At 28.7% G+C, this 20,075-nt stretch overlaps 1 protein-coding gene across 1 annotated transcript; it reads left to right on the top strand.

The window, feature by feature from the left end:
• The first annotated feature begins 2,340 nt into the window (after positions 1-2,340).
• On the top strand, positions 2,341-6,314 carry LOC111020282 (IQ domain-containing protein IQM1-like). The gene is made up of 8 exons (XM_022296899.2): positions 2,341-2,645; positions 2,743-2,857; positions 3,427-3,492; positions 3,685-3,773; positions 4,119-4,206; positions 4,429-4,662; positions 4,968-5,069; positions 5,673-6,314. The coding sequence occupies exons 1-8, from the start codon at positions 2,341-2,343 to the stop codon at positions 6,066-6,068; spliced, it is 1,395 nt and encodes a 464-aa protein (XP_022152591.1). The 3' UTR covers positions 6,069-6,314.
• Positions 6,315-20,075: the final 13,761 nt, after the last annotated feature.

Raw genomic sequence — 20,075 nt, 5'->3', positions numbered from 1 at the left:
AAAAAGTTATTAAAATTTCAATAAAGTTTTATAAAAAGTTCTATTTTTTTTAATAAAAAGTAAAATAACTTTTAAAAGAGGCACTTATCTCAATAACGTTAAATAAATATAGATTTTAAGATGTTTAAAATTTGACCAAAATAGTAAAACAGAACTTGAACTTAAATAGAAATATAAAATACATTAAAGAATTATGTTATATTTTTTAAAATGTTATGGCATTTCTCAAAATATATTTAAAAAAAATTACATTTTGAAAAATTGATCCAATTACAAGAGTTGAAACATGTGGTATGGAAATTGGCTCAACCAACTTTGTTTCATCGGTTTTTACATAATCTATTTCAATTTTGTTTCAAAGAAACTAATTTGGGGACATTTTAAAATTTGCCTTTGAAATTTTTACCTTAAATTTAGGTATTTTTTTTACCACCATTTATTTGAGAGACCATTTAAATTAATGTCATAAATTAATTATTTATTTTCAAATATAACAGAGAGATAAATTTTACCAACGACATTACCATTCAAATATAATTAAAACTTTGAATGTAATACATAACACATTTAAAAAAAAAACCCTTATATCACATTTGAAAAGAAAAATAAAAAAGAAAAATGTGACAATTTTTAGAACACATATAAAAAGTATGCCATACAATGAAATTTCTCTTTTATTTTCAATAACCAATTTTGTAGATTGATTTACCTACTCGAGTCTGAATTTCGTTGAAATTAATGAATTTCGAGAAATTGTTAGTTTTTTATTTTTAATTCGGTAGATGCTTAAAATTATTACTCTTATTGAAATTTGCAGTCCAGTTTAATGGAAACTGAATATATTTCAAAGGAAACAATTTATTTTCCCAACACGCGTATCAAATGAACTAAATCCGAAACATATAAATTCATATTGTAACAAAATAAAACAACCTTTGTTTCAATAAGTAGGCACCTCGTGAAGTAGATTCCCATTTCCCACTATCTCTTACCTATTAATTTCCATTTTTTCCATTAAAATGAAAATTAAATATTATTTTGTTTTTATAATTTCGACTTTAATTCATTTTCAAACGTCTGTTTTGATCATCATATTTTTAATTTTTGTTCATTTTAGTAACTGTACTTTCAAAATGTCTATTTAGACTCTATACTTTTAGAAAGTAACTGTTATAGTCCATCCACATTTTCAATTTTATCTCGTTTATCTAGATCCTAATTCTAACATAACACGTAACTTTCTAAATATCTTGAAATATAGTCACAAGTTTGTAGTAAATAGTTTCTATTGTGTGTAAAAATGAAATTTGTAGTTTGAAAGGAAAATACTTGTCTCATTGGTGAAGACAACCATTGAAAATTCGACACCTCATAGAGTAAAAAAAATTCATATTTTTGTATTTATCACTTAGTTGTCAAATATTTAAGGGTGGTAGAGACAATGTTACTCCTTACCTGATCTAAGTATTTTTCATTTTGAAAATAAAAGTATTCTTGTCATCACTGAAAATTTAACAACTTATTATTATTATTTTAAATTTATATTTTTATATTTCTCACTCTATTCAAAATTTGACAAGTCTCACTGTTAATTGTAAAATATTTAAGACGGTGAGAATAACGTTGCTCTCGAGGTAAGAACTAAAATGGAAAAGAAAAAAATCGAAACTATGGGAAAATATGAGTTTCACAAGTTGTGTTGAACCCGTCAAAATCAAACCCCCTCGTGTTCGTGTTCGTGTTCGTGTTCTTGCAGCAAAATTTAAATTTCATTCAATTAAGAATTTCCATTCAAACCACTCACATTGACAGGTCCATTCTTTGGTTTTTGTTCTGCGTCTTCGACGGGGCCGAGGTTCATTCCATTTCTTCACTTCCTTTTTCCCTCTCTCTCTCTCTCTTCCCTATATATATACACAGCAATTAGCAATAACATTAACAACTTCGTCATCCTAAATCCCAACACAACAAAAGAATTAGGATTTTCTCTCTCTCTCTCTCTCTTCCACTCATTTTTTCTTCAGGTGGGTTCTCATTTCTTTCCCTTCTACTTTCTTTCATTTGATCTCGGATACGATCCGAGATGAGTTTGGGTGGGAGACTTGTATTTGTTAAGAACTTCATATTGAAAAGATTGAGAGATAATATTATTAGAGATCAACCAGCTCTTTCCAGCATTCATCCTGTGTGGTTAGAAACCTACCCTTTGAGCAAATTAACATTTTTAGGCTTAAGACGATGAATATGACTTGGTGGATTGACACATTTTATGAAGAAAGATTAAGAATTTGAGGTTTTGAGATATTAATTGATGTAAATATTTGGTCGTTTGTGCAGAAAATGTGTGCTGTGATAGAGAAGGCGGAGGCGGAGGCGGCGGTGTTGCCACCTGAGACGAAGAAGGGCATCCGGGGATTTAGGACGGAGAAGAATGCCGGGAATTTGAAGCTGCAGCCGAGTAGGAATGATTTTCCCTTTGGGAATTTCGCCGGAATCCCACTGCCCAGGTCGAGAAACTCCACTGCGGCGGTGTCTCCGGCCGGAGATCAGTTCGACGCCGCCGCCGTCAAGTTGCAGAAAGTTTACAAAAGTTACCGAACAAGACGGAACCTCGCCGATTGTGCCGTTGTCGTTGAAGAATTATGGTAATTAAACAAAACCCAGAATTTTTTTTTTTTATCTTTTTCGACAAATAATGACGAATCGAGTTTTCTGATTTTTGTATATATATATTTTTTTCAGGTGGAAGGCGTTGGACTTCGCAGCGCTACGGCGGAGCTCTGTGTCGTTTTTCGACTCCGACAAATCGGAAACCGCCGTGTCGAAGTGGTCAAGGGCCGGAGTAAGAGCCGCAAAGGTACTTTTTTTTTTTTCTTCTTTTTCCTTGTGATATCGATAGTTAAATTATTTATAATTTATTTTTTCTTCTGTCAAATTTTGGACCAACTTTGTTCTTCAGAAAGTTTTCTCAAACTCGAGATTGGTTTTGGTTTTTCTATTTTTTTAGGTGAACAATCTAAATGGGCTTTGATTTTACGAATTTATTTGACTTATCCTTTGAGAATTACGTTATATAATATTATCGATCCCATCTTTGTAATTGATTCAATTTTTTAAAAATCTTTTAACAAGTATAGAATTCTAAGGATTTGAATCCAAAGAGAGGGATTGAAGATTTGTCAAGTTTTTACACCCTGAATTGACCAGAATTTGAAATCTGTTTTGTTTTCAATGATAAAAAAAAGTTGATGTTAGAATTTGTTTTTTTTTTCCTACACCCATGCTTAAAAGCTAACTTAAAGAACTAAAAGGAATTAAAATATAGTTAAAATTTAGTGTTTACTGGTAAGTAGATAACTCTTATTTATTATAATTAAAAAATTAACAACTAAATGAAATGAAAAATACGTATTTGTTTGGTTGCAGGTGGGGAAGGGCTTATCGAAGAATGAGAAAGCTCAGAAATTGGCTTTGAGACACTGGCTTGAAGCTGTAAGGCCTTAGACTTCCATAATTGGAAAGTTTATTTCTTCAATTATATTTAAATATCTTTAATTTAGAAATAATTTAATTAAATGGGAAAAGTTGAACGTTATCATCAAAAAATAATAATATATACTTAATATATATATATATTTTTATTTTTTAAAATTTAAATAAAAGTTGTCTGCTGCACTGAAACAGATCGATCCACGTCATCGCTACGGCCACAATCTCCACATTTACTACAATGTTTGGTTTCAAAGTCAAAGCTCACAGCCCTTTTTTTATTGGTAAGTAAAATAATAAAATAATTAACTCTTATTGGACGTGAGTTATTTTATTTTATTTTTAATATCAAAGTCAAATGTTTATTCTTTTGAAAAAATATTCAATTTTAATATTAGAGTGATTAAAGTTTGACATAGGAAATTATTAATCAATTTCTTGCACCCTTTGATTATATTATTATATCTATCCAAAACTTGAACATGACTCGACTAGTGGAAATGTGTATCTTTTACCAATAAAGTTAGGATTTGAATATCTAATTATATTAGCAAATTAACTTGTAAGACATTATACTTATAAATATACTTTACTAATTGTTTTCATCTGTATCTTTTTGACAAATAAAGGTTGGATATCGGAGATGGAAAAGAGATTAATCTCGAAAAGTGCTCTAGAGCTGTTCTACAACGACAATGCATTCAATATCTCGGGCCTGTACGTATCAACAACTTTGATTCTCTTGGTCGATGTGAAGTTTTTTTTTTTGTTTAATTTTAATGATTAGTTATTAATATTTATGAATTTTTATCTCAAAATTATCAATTTCAAAATTAATTGGTAAGGAAAGAAGCACCTTATATATCTTATAAACTTGTCAATCTTTTAGATCTCAAAGAGTTAAGTTTATATGAAAACTTTATTGCTTTGGTGGAGCAGAATGAAAGAGAATCTTACGAAGTGATCGTGAAGGAAGGGAAGCTGGTGTACAAACAAATTGGCATTTTTGTTCACACTCTCAATAATGACTCCAAATGGATCTTCGTCCTTAGTGCTTCCAAGAATTTGTATGTCGGGAAAAAGATAAAAGGACATTTTCAACACTCTAGCTTTCTCGCCGGCGGTGTCACGACAGCGTCTGGCCGGTTGGTCGCCTATGACGGTATTCTAAAGGTATCATATATAATCTTCAAAATATGATGAAAAATACTTAGGACTCGATTGATGAAACCACCCTTAATGTTTGACAATTCAGAGAGAAATGCAAAAATATATAATTTTTTTAAACATAATAAGGAGCTGTCAATTTTTTAATTGGGATTAGGATAGAGTAGAGATAGGTGCTCACCGATCAGGACCTAAATATTTTATATTTTTATTAATGTGGTAGAAAATTAAAATATAAATCACCACTTTTTTTTTTCTCAAACTAAGAAAAAAATTTATTAATGGGTTTTGAAAATGGAACTTTATTTCAGGCAATATGGCCGTATAGTGGGCATTACCGTCCAACCGAAGAGAATTTCATGGAGTTCATTGCATTCTTGAAGGACAACAATGTTGACCTAACAAACGTTAAGGTATAAATTACTTGTTTCTTTACAATGTAAAATTGTATTACTTATATTTATTATTTTTTTTCGTTAAATCATAATGTTTGTCCAGACTTTTAAAGTTGCATCTAAAATATTCTTAAATATTTCAAAAATGTTTAACAAGTCTTTAATAACTTTGTAATTAAACTAAACTTTTAATTTTGATGAGATTGACACTTTTTAAAGTTTCAAAAAATTTATTAGACAAAACATTAATTAGAAAGTTTATGAATTTATTAAAAAAAATTTAAGTGCCTACTTATTGTCCACCAATACAAATTTGACAAATAATTGACATATACCTCAAATAAAGGTTGTGAGTTCGATTCCCCCCTAATATGTTGTATTAAAAAATAGAAATTTGACAAGTAATTAAGATACAAATACAGAAAAAAGAGATATTTTAATGTTTTTCAGAAAACTAAAAAACTATCAAAATTTTATTAGTGATAAGCATGAAGATAAGTGTTGACCAGTTTAAGTATTCTCAGGGAAACTTATAGTCTAACTTTTATTTTTTTAAAAATATTAGTAAAAACTATTTTTCTTTTTGTTTCAAAAAACTAATTTATTTTTTGGACCACGCAGAGATGTGCAACAGACGATGATGTACCTCCCAACAACAACGGAAAGAAAATGGACGAAACCACATCATCTTGGAGCACAGAAGAGGAGAAGGAAAACACCCGCGACTCCGCGGCCGCAGCGGAAACCGAACACGGCGGAGGAGCCACCGTGGAAGCTGGCGGAATGAGAAGAAGCAAGTGGACGACCGGCGCCGGGCCTCGCATTGGGTGCGTAAGAGAATATCCGACGAAGCTCCAATTTCAGGCATTGGAGAAGCTGAATCTGTCGCCAAGAATCTCCACGCAACAACCTTTCAACTCCAATATGCCAATTCCATCCCCAAGGCCTAGCCCTAGAATCCACATGTCCCCTAGGCTTGCCTCCATCGTCCTACCGAGTCCCCGAACTTCCCGATAACAATCGTCTCTCGACTTCTCGTCGTTCTTAGTTATACGATTATGTGGCTAACACGATGTAACCTAGCTATGATTTGGTATTATAGAGGTTTAGTTCATTTTTCTTTTTACTAATGATTTTTTAATTGATGTATACGAGTCATTTCTGTTCTCCCAAAAATTTTAAATTTTAATGCTTAAATTAGAAATGTAGGTGAAAATGAATGATGTAATTTGATGAGATTTGTCTTGAGCATCCTTCACATTTGTCGATACTTTATGTTAATATCATTTCAAAATTTTTATACTACTCTTGGCTTTTAGTAAGCGTTTCAAAAATATCATTTGAACAAACATCTGTTAATATTTTGGAAAGAGAGGAAAGGTTAAGGATAATATTGAAATTTTTGAAAAAATATAAGTCTTTTATTTATTTATTTTTGTAATTAAACCTTAAAAAAAGGTAGATTTGTAATTGGGCCGAGGCTGAGGCCCATATTCAAGTTAAAATTGTAATTGGGCCAAGGCACATAGGGAGAAGTATACGAGATAACACAGAATGCAGGCCTGTAAAGGTTTTTCATAAAGCCCATTCCAACTTTATTCCAACGGTACTTTCTTTTAGAAAATTAGAATTTGGGTTTCTTTTTTCTAACTTTAAATTTTAAATTGTAATATTCTTAATTAAAACAGACTAATCAAAATTGTTGCTGTCATGATTTTGTAATTATTTTTCCTCCCACCAACACGTTAATAACCTTAATTTTGTCAAAAAAAAAAAACATTTCATTAAAAATGCTGGGTTCAAGTCTTATTTAAATTATAATACCCTTAAAAAAGCTTATAAATATTATCCGGACTTGAAAATAAAGAATATGGTCTATAACAAATTTGGAAACAGGGATACAACTTTAGAACTCAAAAAATTACTGGTCTATAATAATGTGAAAATATTTTAATTTTCAATATTATTATCTATACAAAAGATATTATATTTAATGTTTATAGAGTAATATTGCACTTTTGGTATAATACAACTGACCAAATAGGTAGTTGGTTAAATCTAAGTATAGATCCTACATTGACAGTAGTTGAGTCGACGAACTCTCTTAAAATTTTTTTCGTCTAAAATTTATGTGGAAAATGATAAGTTGACTCTTACGAACAGCTTGATACACTATCTTCTCTTCAACGTTTTGAGTAAAATATGTCTAAAGGAAGAAAAATCGATAAGAATCACTTATTTTTGTGATTATAAAAGAAACCATACGGAACTTTGACTTTAAGAAGAGGAAAAAGCAAATATGTTTCTACAACCAAAGTTATTTTATATATAATTTTGTAGATATTCCAAAAATAGTGCCATAATCTCTCTCTTCACATTAATTCATCCTATAAAGTAAGATTCCTTCCAATGTTTATGATTTTCATCTTTTTATTTTATTGAGAAGAAAAATTGGGATTTTAAAATTTGAAAATAGAACCTCGGTGGGCCGAGATGTTTGAATATCGAATTAGAATTATTCTGTCGGGTCTGATAACTACTTCTATTTATACATTTATTTGTTTTATTATAGAGTTTTTAAAAACATTTTAAAAATCTAAGTCAAATTTTATTTTTTAAAAAAGTTTTTAAAAATTTATTTTTGTTTTCGAATTTTGGTTCATATTTTTAAATACATTTATAAGAGTGATAAAAAACGTACTAAAGAATGTGAGGAGAAGTAATCATAATTTTTAAAAATAAAAAATTTAGAACAAAATCTTTACCGAACGAGGTCATAATTCTTAAAAACAAAATCTTCAGTTTAAAAAACGAAATTTGAAATTTTAATAAAAAAAATATCCTACCTATACATTTAACTCTAATTTTATAAAGCGAACATGAGTAGCTAATGATAATTGGTATTTACTCACTTCCTTAAGGTTGGAGGTTTGAACCCCATACTCTAATTTGATGTATTAAAAAAAACTCTGTTTTATTAAACCAAACACTTAATTTTGTTTAACCATAAAAAAAAAAAAAATTATCAATAAACATCAAATTATGCCAATCTACTAATTATCCCGGACCGCATGCCATCTGTATTATTGTAATTGCGCATATGTATTATTGTACTTAAAAAAAACTAAACTCCAAATTTAAATGCAGCTAATCAATTAATAAAATAAGTATTTTTTTTATCACTCTTATAGTTGCATGAGATTACTTTTATAAACCTAATTTTTTTGTGTTTTAACGTCTTTATCTTGTTACGGTATTTTTAAATGAGTTTTTTCTTCTTCTCTGGTTGAGAATATAGCATTTCAATTATATAGATGAGAATTCAAATTTTCGATTTTTGAAAAGGTAACTAGTATTTTAATTATTGAGCTACGCTAACCGGATTAAGATAGACATTTATTCAAATTTAGAATCAGATATAAATGAAATTAAAATCTAAGATTAAAATGGACTCATGAATATGTAATAAAAACTTCCCCTAAATCTTGTCTTCAATCATCATGGATTAGAATTTCTCTGTCAAATATTATTTGTTAATTTTTAATTTTAATTCCTAACAATTTATGATGCAAATTGATTCTCTAATTGTGTCATCTTTCTCCTTTTATCATAACTGTACTATATCAAATAAATCAATCCAACTTCTTATCTTTTTCCCTTTCTTTTGTTTTAAATGTATCACATCAAATATAAAATAATAAAAAGTTCCTACAAATTATGTCAAATCAAGTAATAATTAATTAATCGCTTTATTTTGATTGTTTTTAAAATTTTACCTAATTTATGTTTTTTTTAAACGTAATTTTAATTCTAAACGTGCGTTCTTATTAAGGCTTGGTAATCTCCCAATTTCAACTTTTTCTCTAATTAATTTTAATTCTAAACACAGACAATTATTCACCTAATCATTCTTCTTTCCTCTACGTCTGCATGAGCTCACAAAGGCCACTCCAATAGTATACCAAAAAAGAAAAAAATTTGTATTATATTATTATTTCTAAACTCTTATATTATTTTATTTTAGTCACCCAACTTAAAAAAAATACTGTTTTACAGCTTTTATAAGTGGGGTAAATCAACCATATTATATGTATTAATGTAAGAAAAATATCTCTTTTTTTTTTTTTACAGGTGCATAGAAAAATATCTCTTAGTGTAAAGTCTTTTTGATAAAACAATATCCAAAAAATAAAGCTGCTCTTAAACTTTATAGTAATGTTATATTTTTATTTCTAGAACATGAAAGTCTATTTAAATCATTGTAACTAGTTTTTTATTTTTGTTTTCTTTTTTTTTTTGAGTGTTTAGCATATTAACTAGTTATCTATTTCAAGATCTAACACAAGTCTATTATATTCGGTTTTTGTCTATTAATACAATATGGTTTTCCAACTAAATATTAAATTACAGCTATTTTGCCAACATGAACAAGGTAAGCGGTAATTTACATGTACTCCTTTCTTTGAGGTTGGAGGGTTCGATCACCATATCCATTATCCTCAAATTATTGTACTAAAAAAAATACTGCTATTTTTTTAAACGGATAAAAATAAACTTTAATATAAAAAGACATGTAGTAAGTAAATAAATAAATCTAGCAGGTTGAGTTTAATCTGGTAATGCTAAAAATATCATTTGAAAAAAAAGAACAAAAAAAGAGATGTAGCTGCAGTGCTGCATAAAATCAATATAACTTTCTAATCAAATCATGATCGTTCTTCCTTTGTAATTTGGAATCAAATATTCACTTAAATTGATGGAAAAGTTGAATTATATTAAATCTTTTTGACTTTTTGATAAAATAATTTGAACAGAAATGACACAGAATTCCCCCACAAAGTTGACCTAACCATTTACTGCATACAAAGAATTGGTGGATCAATTTTCTAAATAAGAAGGAAAAAGAAAAAACACATAAATTGAGATTATATGTATTTATGTGTATTTATGTTAATATAGATACAAGATGTGCATATCTCAGCTAGTTAAAATATTTATTTCCGATCTAAGAGTCGTGAATTCGAATCTATGTTTATATACGTATGAAGATGTCATGTCATCAATTTTGATAGAGAAAAAATTGGTGTATGTGATACATTTTATTTTAGGAAGAAATTGATTGAGATGGTGCTAATTAGCCTCTTGACCCTAGCTAGTAAAATTAGCCTTTTGAATGAAGCAAATTGATTTGAGATTTGATAAGACATTATTTTAGAAAATAACAATTAATTGAAAAACAACGGAAAAAAAAGTATGCAATGTATGTAACTGATATAATATAGTTGTCACAAATATAATAGTGTGGATTCAAACTTATAGCTATTTAAGAGTAGAGAGATGTCATGATATGAACTGCCTAGCTAGAAAATCACATTATGATACACGTATTTGAGAGTTTTTTTTTAATGTAATTTTATTGCTTTCCTATTTTACCCTTTTACGAACCTATTAATTAGGGGTACTTTTGTCCTTTTTCCTATAGCTGATGATGTGACATCTAAACTTTAGTTGGGAGGCTATCTAAAGTCTTGTCATTAGTTTATTTGGCATATCAAATATTTGATGAATGGAATTTAGCGCCTGAGTTTTTCCTTTCAAATTAGCTAGAAGCTTTTTGAACTTCTGCAAATTCATGTTTTTGAGTTACATGTCAAGAACATTCAAGTAGGATTGATCGTCCTATCTTAGGGAGGATTGACTCTTTTGATCAAGGAACTTGTTCTTATCTCGAGACCTTTGATCTCAAGGCAATCCAATGTACAACCTAAATTTTAGGATTGAAATGAATCGATTTGAAGATTCTAGTGTTTGATTTCTAATTTTATATTCACGAAGGTTTTGATCATATCATGTCACATGACTACTAAACTATTACTTGTTGACATACAAATTGTCACATGTTTTTAACCATCGGATATATAAAAGAAAAAACGAAACTATATATATTGTTAGACTGATAAGCGCCAAGGTTGCTCGGGTTTACAAAATTAGAGGTCCTTCTAGGACACTTACAAACATTCACAAAAGTGACTAACTTACCAAATAATTCCTGGTGTCAGAGCAAGATTTGACAGATTGAAATCAAGAACTTTTGTTCCTTAACACATTTGGTGTTGTCTCTTCCAAATCTTGCTTTAGGTTTGATGTTAAACCGATTCATTGGATTAGTCTCGATCATGCTAATTCTGGAGTGAGTCGTTTTAGAATCTACGAGTGACTATCATACATTCTAGGTGTGATCTAAGAGTGATTCATCCTTCTCACCCCTACTCTTGGTTGGAATAACTCAGTAAGTTAGCAACTTTTGTGAATGTTTGCAAGGATCCTAGAATTACTTGTAGCTTTGTAAATCCGAGCAACCTTGGCGCTTATCATAGACTATCATACATCTAAGGATCCATGCATCAATGAGTCATAACAGATCACACATATATACGTGTTATCAGCCGTCCATTCTCGTAGAGTTGATGACCGTATTTCTTAAAACTCGATTTGCTTGATTCGTCAAATTGATAAATGAGGGATTGAAGTAAAAAAATGGAAAAGTTGGGAGAAGGTGAGAAAGAGAGAAGAAGAAGGGGGAATACGTAGAGAATATGGAGTGCATGGGGATGCAAAAAGGGAAAGTTTATGTTGATGGAGAGAGAGAGCACGTGGGAGAGGCAGCGCCAACAATGGCAAGAAATCAGGATGCTACCAAAAGCTGTGAAATTTCATCAACTTATTTCATTGGGATTCTTAACGGAAACCAAAATTATTTCTTCATTATTTGAGAGAGAGAGAAAAACAAACCCCATTTCTTCATTTTTGAGTAAACCTTACAATCTTTGCTTCATTAGGTTGTTGCCACGAAACCAAGGAACACATTCGTGGGGTGGGGCATTAGGATTTTCTTTTTGTTTTTTGAACGAAAGAAGGGGGTTCGATCGAGACAATGTACGTGTGATGGATGTTTGGTGAAGTTATGTGAAGACGACGTTCGACGAATGTGGTTGATATTCTAAACTTGACCATAAAAGTACTCAAGTAGTTATATAATTGTACCGCGGGTTAGAAGAAAATAAATGGTAACATAAAACTTGTTTTAAAAGTTAAAAATATGAACTTCAATGACAATTTAAAATTCCCATTAATTTAATTTTACATCATCGTATTTTGTTTTTTATAATAGGGTTAGGTATTAGAGCTGTTGCTCAAACCCATTTTTTGGTACTCCAAGCAAAAAAAAAACCATTTTTTGGACATATCTAATTGTTAGTCTTTCTTTATTGATAATTTATTTATTTTGTTTCTATTTTTAATTTCCCAAAACAAAAACAAGTCGGGACTTCTTGAAATATTTGTATAATATAGGTTTTAGAACGCAGAAATTAGAAATGGTTATCACAATTATTAACAAAAAAATCAATTAAAAACCAAATTAACCAAAAAAAATAATTATACCATTATTAGGAGATTAAAAATCCTTAATAATTCCATTTTGGGTTTTGAGTTTGTTTTGCATCCAAAAAAATGAACAATGAAAATGATGGATACCATAAAAAAGGGAAAAAAAATTAAAAGAAATTAAAAAAGGGCATGGGGAGGAATAAAGGACAAAGAATTAAGAAGACGCATGATTTGAAGTAGTTTTTATTTGATTCCTCTTGTAAATAAAATGGGCAAAAGAACAAAAAACTCCCTCACCAATTGTCCTTTGATTGCTTAACAAATAAAGCAAAAGAGTCTGTTTTGTATTAAATGCAAGCATGTGCCACACAATAAATTTAAGAATCTTTTCTTTTCACATCCTTCCTCTTACCTATCTTGCTTTGCTTTGTCACACAATAACATTTTTTTTTTCCTTTTTCCCTTCCATTTCAAGCAAAATTTCATTGCCTAATTCCTTCATTTTCAATACATCAATTTAAGATACAAGTAATAACATGAGATTTAAAAAATAAATTGTCGAAAATGACCAAAGTTTATCATCTCGGTTTGTTTATATTAATTATCGATTTAGTTTTGAGAGATTTTATTGGGTCTGTTGATTATCGATCCAGATGTCATATAACTCGCTCACACCTCCGTTTTTCTAAATTTTATGATTCTTTAAAAGAGGTAAAGATGCATTAACCTCGTATTTACCCCACCCTTCTAATTTTAGATATATTAAAATTTATGGTGAGAATATACATAGAACAACAAGAAATATTATAATAATATGAGAACTTCAATCAAAATGACATGGTAAATAGATCAATGTTTTAGATAATTGAGCTATATCTTCAATTAAAGAGTTTTTTTTGATAGGTTGAATACCACTCACACTAATGAAAAAAAACATTAATATTAATAAATTGAAGTAAATGATGAAACACAAATAAAATCTGCTCCTTAAAATTTTCCTTTGAAATGATTTGAAGTTGTTAGGTCAATTTTAATTTTATGATATTTAAGGCACATTTAATTATTAAAATGGGAAATAATTAGAAAGCCAAAATTTATGCCTATAATGTAATAAACGTTTTCTCAACAACCAAAATACTTGGCAAATAATTATACCTGTTCTAAAGTGAATGAGATATGAAAACGTCATTAGACTGATTATAAATTGACAAATTCGAACAAATTCATTGAGAAAACGAAAGAATTTCAATAATAATAATAATGAAAATAAAGAAAAGATTTTTGTCCAAAGTTGCCTTCAAATCAAAATAGAAAAGAATCTTGAATATTAGCCTAAAAATGAATAATGATGTAATTAGGTAAGTAGACAAGGGGCAGAGAAATTAATATATAAAAATTCTCTAATTATTATTATTTTTTTTGGAAATAAATAAAAATTCTCTTAAAGATGCTTTAACAAATAGAATTTTAGAGACTAATTAATGCATATATTGCCAACAAAAAGTCATTTGTTCCAACCTCCGCTTCTACGTACTAAGAATAATAGAAAAATAAGAATTTTGAAACATATTTGGTTTTTTTCAGGTGATGATACCTTTTTCACAAACATCGAAATTTTAAATTTTAAAATCAACAAAAATAATAATAATTAAAAACAACAACAAAAGGTTTGGGGTAAATAAAAATATTTTTCTTTTAAAAAACAATTTTTTTCTCGACTCTTTTTTTTCTCTTCCCTATATATCCGCTTAATTATTAAAAAGTACAGAAGGTAAAATTGAAAACTGAAATGGAAAATTGAAAATTTTTGCCTCTTCGACTTGAAGCAATTTTAGGTCGTGATTTTCTAGAAAATTTTCTTAAGGGAGAAAGTATGAGTTTACAATGGAGTTGTTGTTGGAATTAATTTAATTAATTCCATTAAATGGGTAATAATTTATGATAAAGTAAATGTACTACTATCCATGGGAAAAATAAATGGTCTAATTAGGACCCATAAACTTCCTATGGCCCGCTGGGCAGATACCAGCCCGTTGATCCTAGGGGATTATGGGAAACGATCATTATCAAATCGACTGCAATCTTTTTCTGTCCGTGAAGATCCCAACAGAGTGCCTTCTACCTCTAATAGGCCATGAACTAGATCAGAATCATTCTCAACGAGTCCATAAGAAGTGATTCCATTTTTTTCATCGGGTTCGAGTAGAGACCAAAGGTCTTGAACGACCGATCTGACAGAACAACTCAAAAGATAAAGAAGTATATAATCAACTTATAAATACAGATTATGGTCCTCAATATACTATGCTTTTTAGTCTCCTATTCCCCATCCAAAAGAGTATTGTCCATCTTTGGTCTAAGATTGCATAGTTGAGGAAGACCCAAACCATGCAGATATTATAGTTCTTTAACCTACTCCCATGCATAGATCTTATATAAAGTTTTTGTTTTCTAACCGTTGTGTTATTGATCATTAAGTTAAACGTAATTGATTCTTTATCCAATGAGTTATGATTGAATTTTCTACCAAATAACATAAAATTAAAACTCAGAGAGAAATATAAAAGTAATATATTGTATTTACACTATACCATTTTCAAATTTGTAATAAAAAAATATAAAATAAGAAACAAAGTTTACAATATTATGTTTAAGAAAAATAACAGTACAACATGCTATTTTTTAATGAAAAATTAAAAGTGATAATAGCAAAAACAAATTTAACTATGTTTTTATAAATCAATGATTAATGGTGTTAACTACGTTTTTAACATTAATGGTTTTTTTTTTAGAATAAAAGCATTTTTGGGTAAAAATTGAATTATCAAATCATCATTCCGAATAATAAAATATCAAGTTATCGTTTAGTTATAGCAATAATTTAATCATTCATTTGAAAAAAAAAATGTGTCCCCATTAATAATTGAGTTTTTATAACATTATAACGTGAATTAGATAGTGAAAATTTTTGCAACTTCGCCATTTTCTTTTACAATATAAACACACAAAATATATAGTATATATAAATTCAGACTTCTCGGTTGATCGAAACTTTTATAATTAAAGTTTATTTACTCATTGGGAGCATGTGTTAAAAAAATGGCAGAACTCATAAGAATCCTTCGAGAGGAGATACAAAATCAAGGCTTTTCCATAGGCACTTGGGTCAACTACCTTTTTTACTCACTTCATTTGCAAGAAAAAGGGAAACATTTTCCAAACTTGGGTCCTACATAATATTCTTTTTGATTATCTACAAAAATAAACAAACAACAAAATAAAATAAAAGGTTTGAATTATTTGCCATGTCATTCATTGGATTTCACCATCCATTATCAAAAAAGTTATTTATGTGATGACATAGGCCGTAGACATTGGTCCGATGTCATTTGGAGCTATATCCTATTGATTACGACTCTTTAATTTAGTAGGAATATGTGTATTAATCCATTAATTAAAAGTCATGTTTGATAATTATTTTATTTTTTGATTTTTTTAATTAATTATACTATATTTGGTATGTTTTTCGCCTTCTTTAGAAACACAGTTGAATTATTTGCCAAATTCTAAAGACAAAAATAAATGTTTAGAACTACTTTTTTTTTTTAAATTTTCAAAATTTAGATGAGATTTTGAAAATATTTTTTAAAAAGTATGGTAACAAAACAAAGAAGCATAAGATAGAAGTAGTGTTTCTCCACTTAATTTAAAAAATATATTAAAAATGAAAGGGTCATGAAAGGAGACTTTATGGAAAATTAAGTTAATAGCAATTGAGAATATATAATTATAATTAAAAAGGTGCAATATTTATTAATTTTTTTTAGAATTTTATAACAAAAACAAGGAGTAGGAATTCAAATTGGGCTACTCTATTAAATAAGTTTAACTAACATCTTGATTAATTAAATTATATTTCGGTCTATATGTCATTTAATATTCCATCATTTATAATTTTTACTCGGAGAGTTTTATCATCAACGACTCAAATGAAAGAAAAATAACACATTATTATAACTATTTTTTTCTATTTTCCTTCACTATTTCTCTTTTTTTTTCCAGAAAATAGAAGTCAAAAGGAAAATAATAAATATATGTACCTAAACATTTTCTATATAATAATAAAATATCTTCTCTCTGTTCCACCTAATTTTTCAAACTTATTCAGAATGAAAGTGATTTGTATTGTGAGGAATTATTGAGTACGAAAAATAAGGAATAAAAAGAGAATATTATTGGCATTAATTATCTGAAAGAATAGTCGAAGTATTAAATTAAATTTTATTGTCATTATTCAGATCATTAAATGTGAACATAATCAAGCTTAACATAGTACGTATCATTAAATATTATTCCCCAATCAATTTCATTATTTTGTCACAATATACATATACTAATAATTTGATATATATTATACCTAAGTAGAATTTTGAAATGATTGTTATATTAGACAACCTAGCTATAATCTTATTGTTATTGGTAATATATTATTATTAATTTTCTTATCTTCCCTCAAGATTTTTTAGTAATAGTTTTTAAAATAATTTATTTTTAATATGGTGTTACCAAAGAAAAAAATGCTCATAAATGTTTCAATATAGAAATTATTTAATGAGACTAAAATGCCATTGAAATATTATGTAATTCCAGAGAATTCATGATGGGTGTGTCTATTTTTTTTGGTCGGCTTGGAAAATTACATCAATACCCAACGAGTGGAAATTATAACGAAGAGGGAGGAAACAACATAAGGCAAGGGTTCGAACACATAACTTACCGCTTTGATACCATCTTAAGGATGAATAAACCATCAATCAACCCAAAAGCTTAAGCTGATGAGTTGGGTAAATTTAATTCATTTATATGGATTCTAACGTCTTTCTTATTTATTTCCTGGCAATCGTGTTGCATTTTTACTACCAGGTTTCTTTGATCATTTTATGTCTCGACTCCAGACGGTGGGATCCAATTTTTTCTTGTGAAATATTTGTGAAAAAGAAGAAAAAAAAAGTTATGAATTAGCAGACCATGTGATGGAAAATGAAACTTTGCGAAGAAGTTGTCACCAAATGTTAAAGCAAAGACTTGGTGAAGATGAACAAGTGCTGCTCTCCATTGGACAAAACTTCAGAAAAAGAAAAGGCTGCCTTGTTTTTTGTCTTGTATTAGTCATTTTGGTGACTAATCGTGTGTCATCCCCTCTCAAAACTTTTCATAAATAATGTTTCCGACATTTACCAATTAACAACTAAGATTCCTTACTATTCTAGAAAATTGAAAGTGATCTATTAGTAGGAGGAAAAAAATAATGTCGAGATACTTTCATTTTAATGATTTTTCAAACGAAAACTTAGCGGGAGCAAGAAATCGCAATAATTATTCAAGTTTGAGGTAAGAGATTGCAACACTTGTCTGAATTTAAGTAAAATCGGACGAAATTACAATTTACCTACCTTATCAAGTCCAAGAGTAAAAACTGAATTTGGGAAGTGTTTGATGGTATTTTTGTTTTAGGTTTAAAAAAAAATAGCTTTTTAAAATTGCAGTTTGGAACTTTAAAGAATAGCGGTTTTCATTTTCTGTAAAGATCATATATTAGATTTTATATATTGATTATATAACAAATTCTTAGGGCATTGATATTGACTCTTTTGAAAGAAAACCATGCAAAAATTATCACGTGAACAGAAATAGAGTACAATTATTGATATATTACCTTTGCAAAATAAAACAAATTATTGACAATATTCATTATGGTCCTATTAAGCTTTTTCTTTCTTTTATTTTTATTTTTACCATACCAGTGCCAATTGATGTATGAATTCCTGCACAAAGATTCTTTTAGTACCAGATGTGAAGGTGAGGATTCGAACTTACGATCTTTTAATTAGAGATAGGTACTTTAAACACTTGAGCTATATTTAGATAGACAATTCTTATATATAAGGTTGAAATTGAAAGACACGGGATTAATTACTTGCTTTATGAATAAAAAAAGTTTATCAAAAGTGAAAAAAAGGTCTCCACATGTAAAACAAATGTTAAATTGTTAAATTGGGTGTATGCATGTGTCTTTGGAGAGACTGTAATTACATTTTAATAGTAAGTGTAAATTTTATTGATTATAAGTTCATGTGATATTATTTATATTGATTTTAATGCTGAAGGCGATCTAAGCTATATATACAAGGTATAACAATTAAATTGTTATATATTGTAGAGTTTAAATGGTAAGACTTCCAAGTATAATATGTAAAAAAAAAAAGAGTAAAATTTATTCCTTTTATTTATTCTTAATAATCTAATTTGTGACTTCAAGATTTGAAAAAGATATATTTGTTTTCAAAGCCCATTTCTATAGGTTTTTTTAATACAACATGTAGAGGTGAGAATATGTCAAAAAAAAAAAAAGAAAAAAAGAGTAAAATTTAATCTTTTTATTTATTCTTAATAATCTAATTTGTGAATTCAAGATTTAAAATATATATATATTTGTGCTCAAAGCCCATTTCTATAGGTTTGGTTTTTTTTAGTACAACATGTACAGGTGAAGATTCGAACTCACGACCTCATGATCGGATACAGGTATCTTAATCCGCTGAGCTATACTCTAGTTGGCCCCATTTCTATAGTTGGATGACCAAGGTTTAGAACTTACTTATTAGATATTAAAACTTCAATCTAAGAAATTGAACTCCTATTATAAAATTCATAAATAAAATCAATACCAAATATTTCTAAGGTTAACTTTCTAAAAATCATAGGTTCATATATACAAATTAGTTACCAGAAAGAAAAACACACAATATATACTTTTTTTTGGTCTAAGACGCTCAATAATCAAATTAATTAACTTTTCAAAATTTTAAAATAATTTGAAACTTTTTTTTTTGTTTTTAGTACAATCTTGAGGGGTATGTTAAGGATCCCATTTTTGATCTGCTGACAAAATCCTCCTCTAAGATTGACATTAAGTTGAGCTGATCGTGTATAATTATTTTGGTTTTTTTAAGTACAATATGTTGGGGAGAAGATTCAAACTCACACCCTCTTAGTTGAAGACATATGCTAATTACTGCGAGCTATGTTCGCTTTGACTTTTCTACTTGACTTCTCTTGATTAACCAATAATAATAATAACATAATTCGAGAAATGATTGAAGAACTTAATGGACTTATATCGAAGGTCCAACTCGATTCACGACGTTACATATGATTAATTTTGAGTTTAGAGAGAGAGAAGCATTAGTTTTTCAATCAAACAAGATTAAAACCAAAGTGGGCATTAATGGTTCTTGGTTTTATTCCTCGTCATGTCAATTAATTGCAATAAGCAAAATTGTACCTTGGATCAATTTTGTGATAGATTTTTGTTTAGTTATCCACACACACATATGTGGATGTATATATATGGATCTCTGCTTCCCGGAAACAATATTATTTTTTGTGTCATTATCTTTATTTCTACATTTATCGAGGGGCACTTTTACTTGAAATAGTTCAATGAGTTTAGGCACCTATGTTTTAACTTGATGATCCTTTACTCCATCGGCATCTAAGGTTCTTCAATGTGATATCTCACACCGGGTAAATCTTTAACCTTTTTCCCTTCACTAAGACTACGTAATGTTCTTG

This window comes from Momordica charantia, assembly GCF_013281855.1.
Source record: "Momordica charantia cultivar OHB3-1 chromosome 8 unlocalized genomic scaffold, Mcharantia_2.0 BLBB01000008.1, whole genome shotgun sequence".
Classification (NCBI taxonomy): domain Eukaryota; kingdom Viridiplantae; phylum Streptophyta; class Magnoliopsida; order Cucurbitales; family Cucurbitaceae; genus Momordica; species Momordica charantia.
The sequence above is the reverse complement of the archived record's forward strand: the minus strand, read 5'-3'. Positions and strand labels throughout refer to the sequence as shown.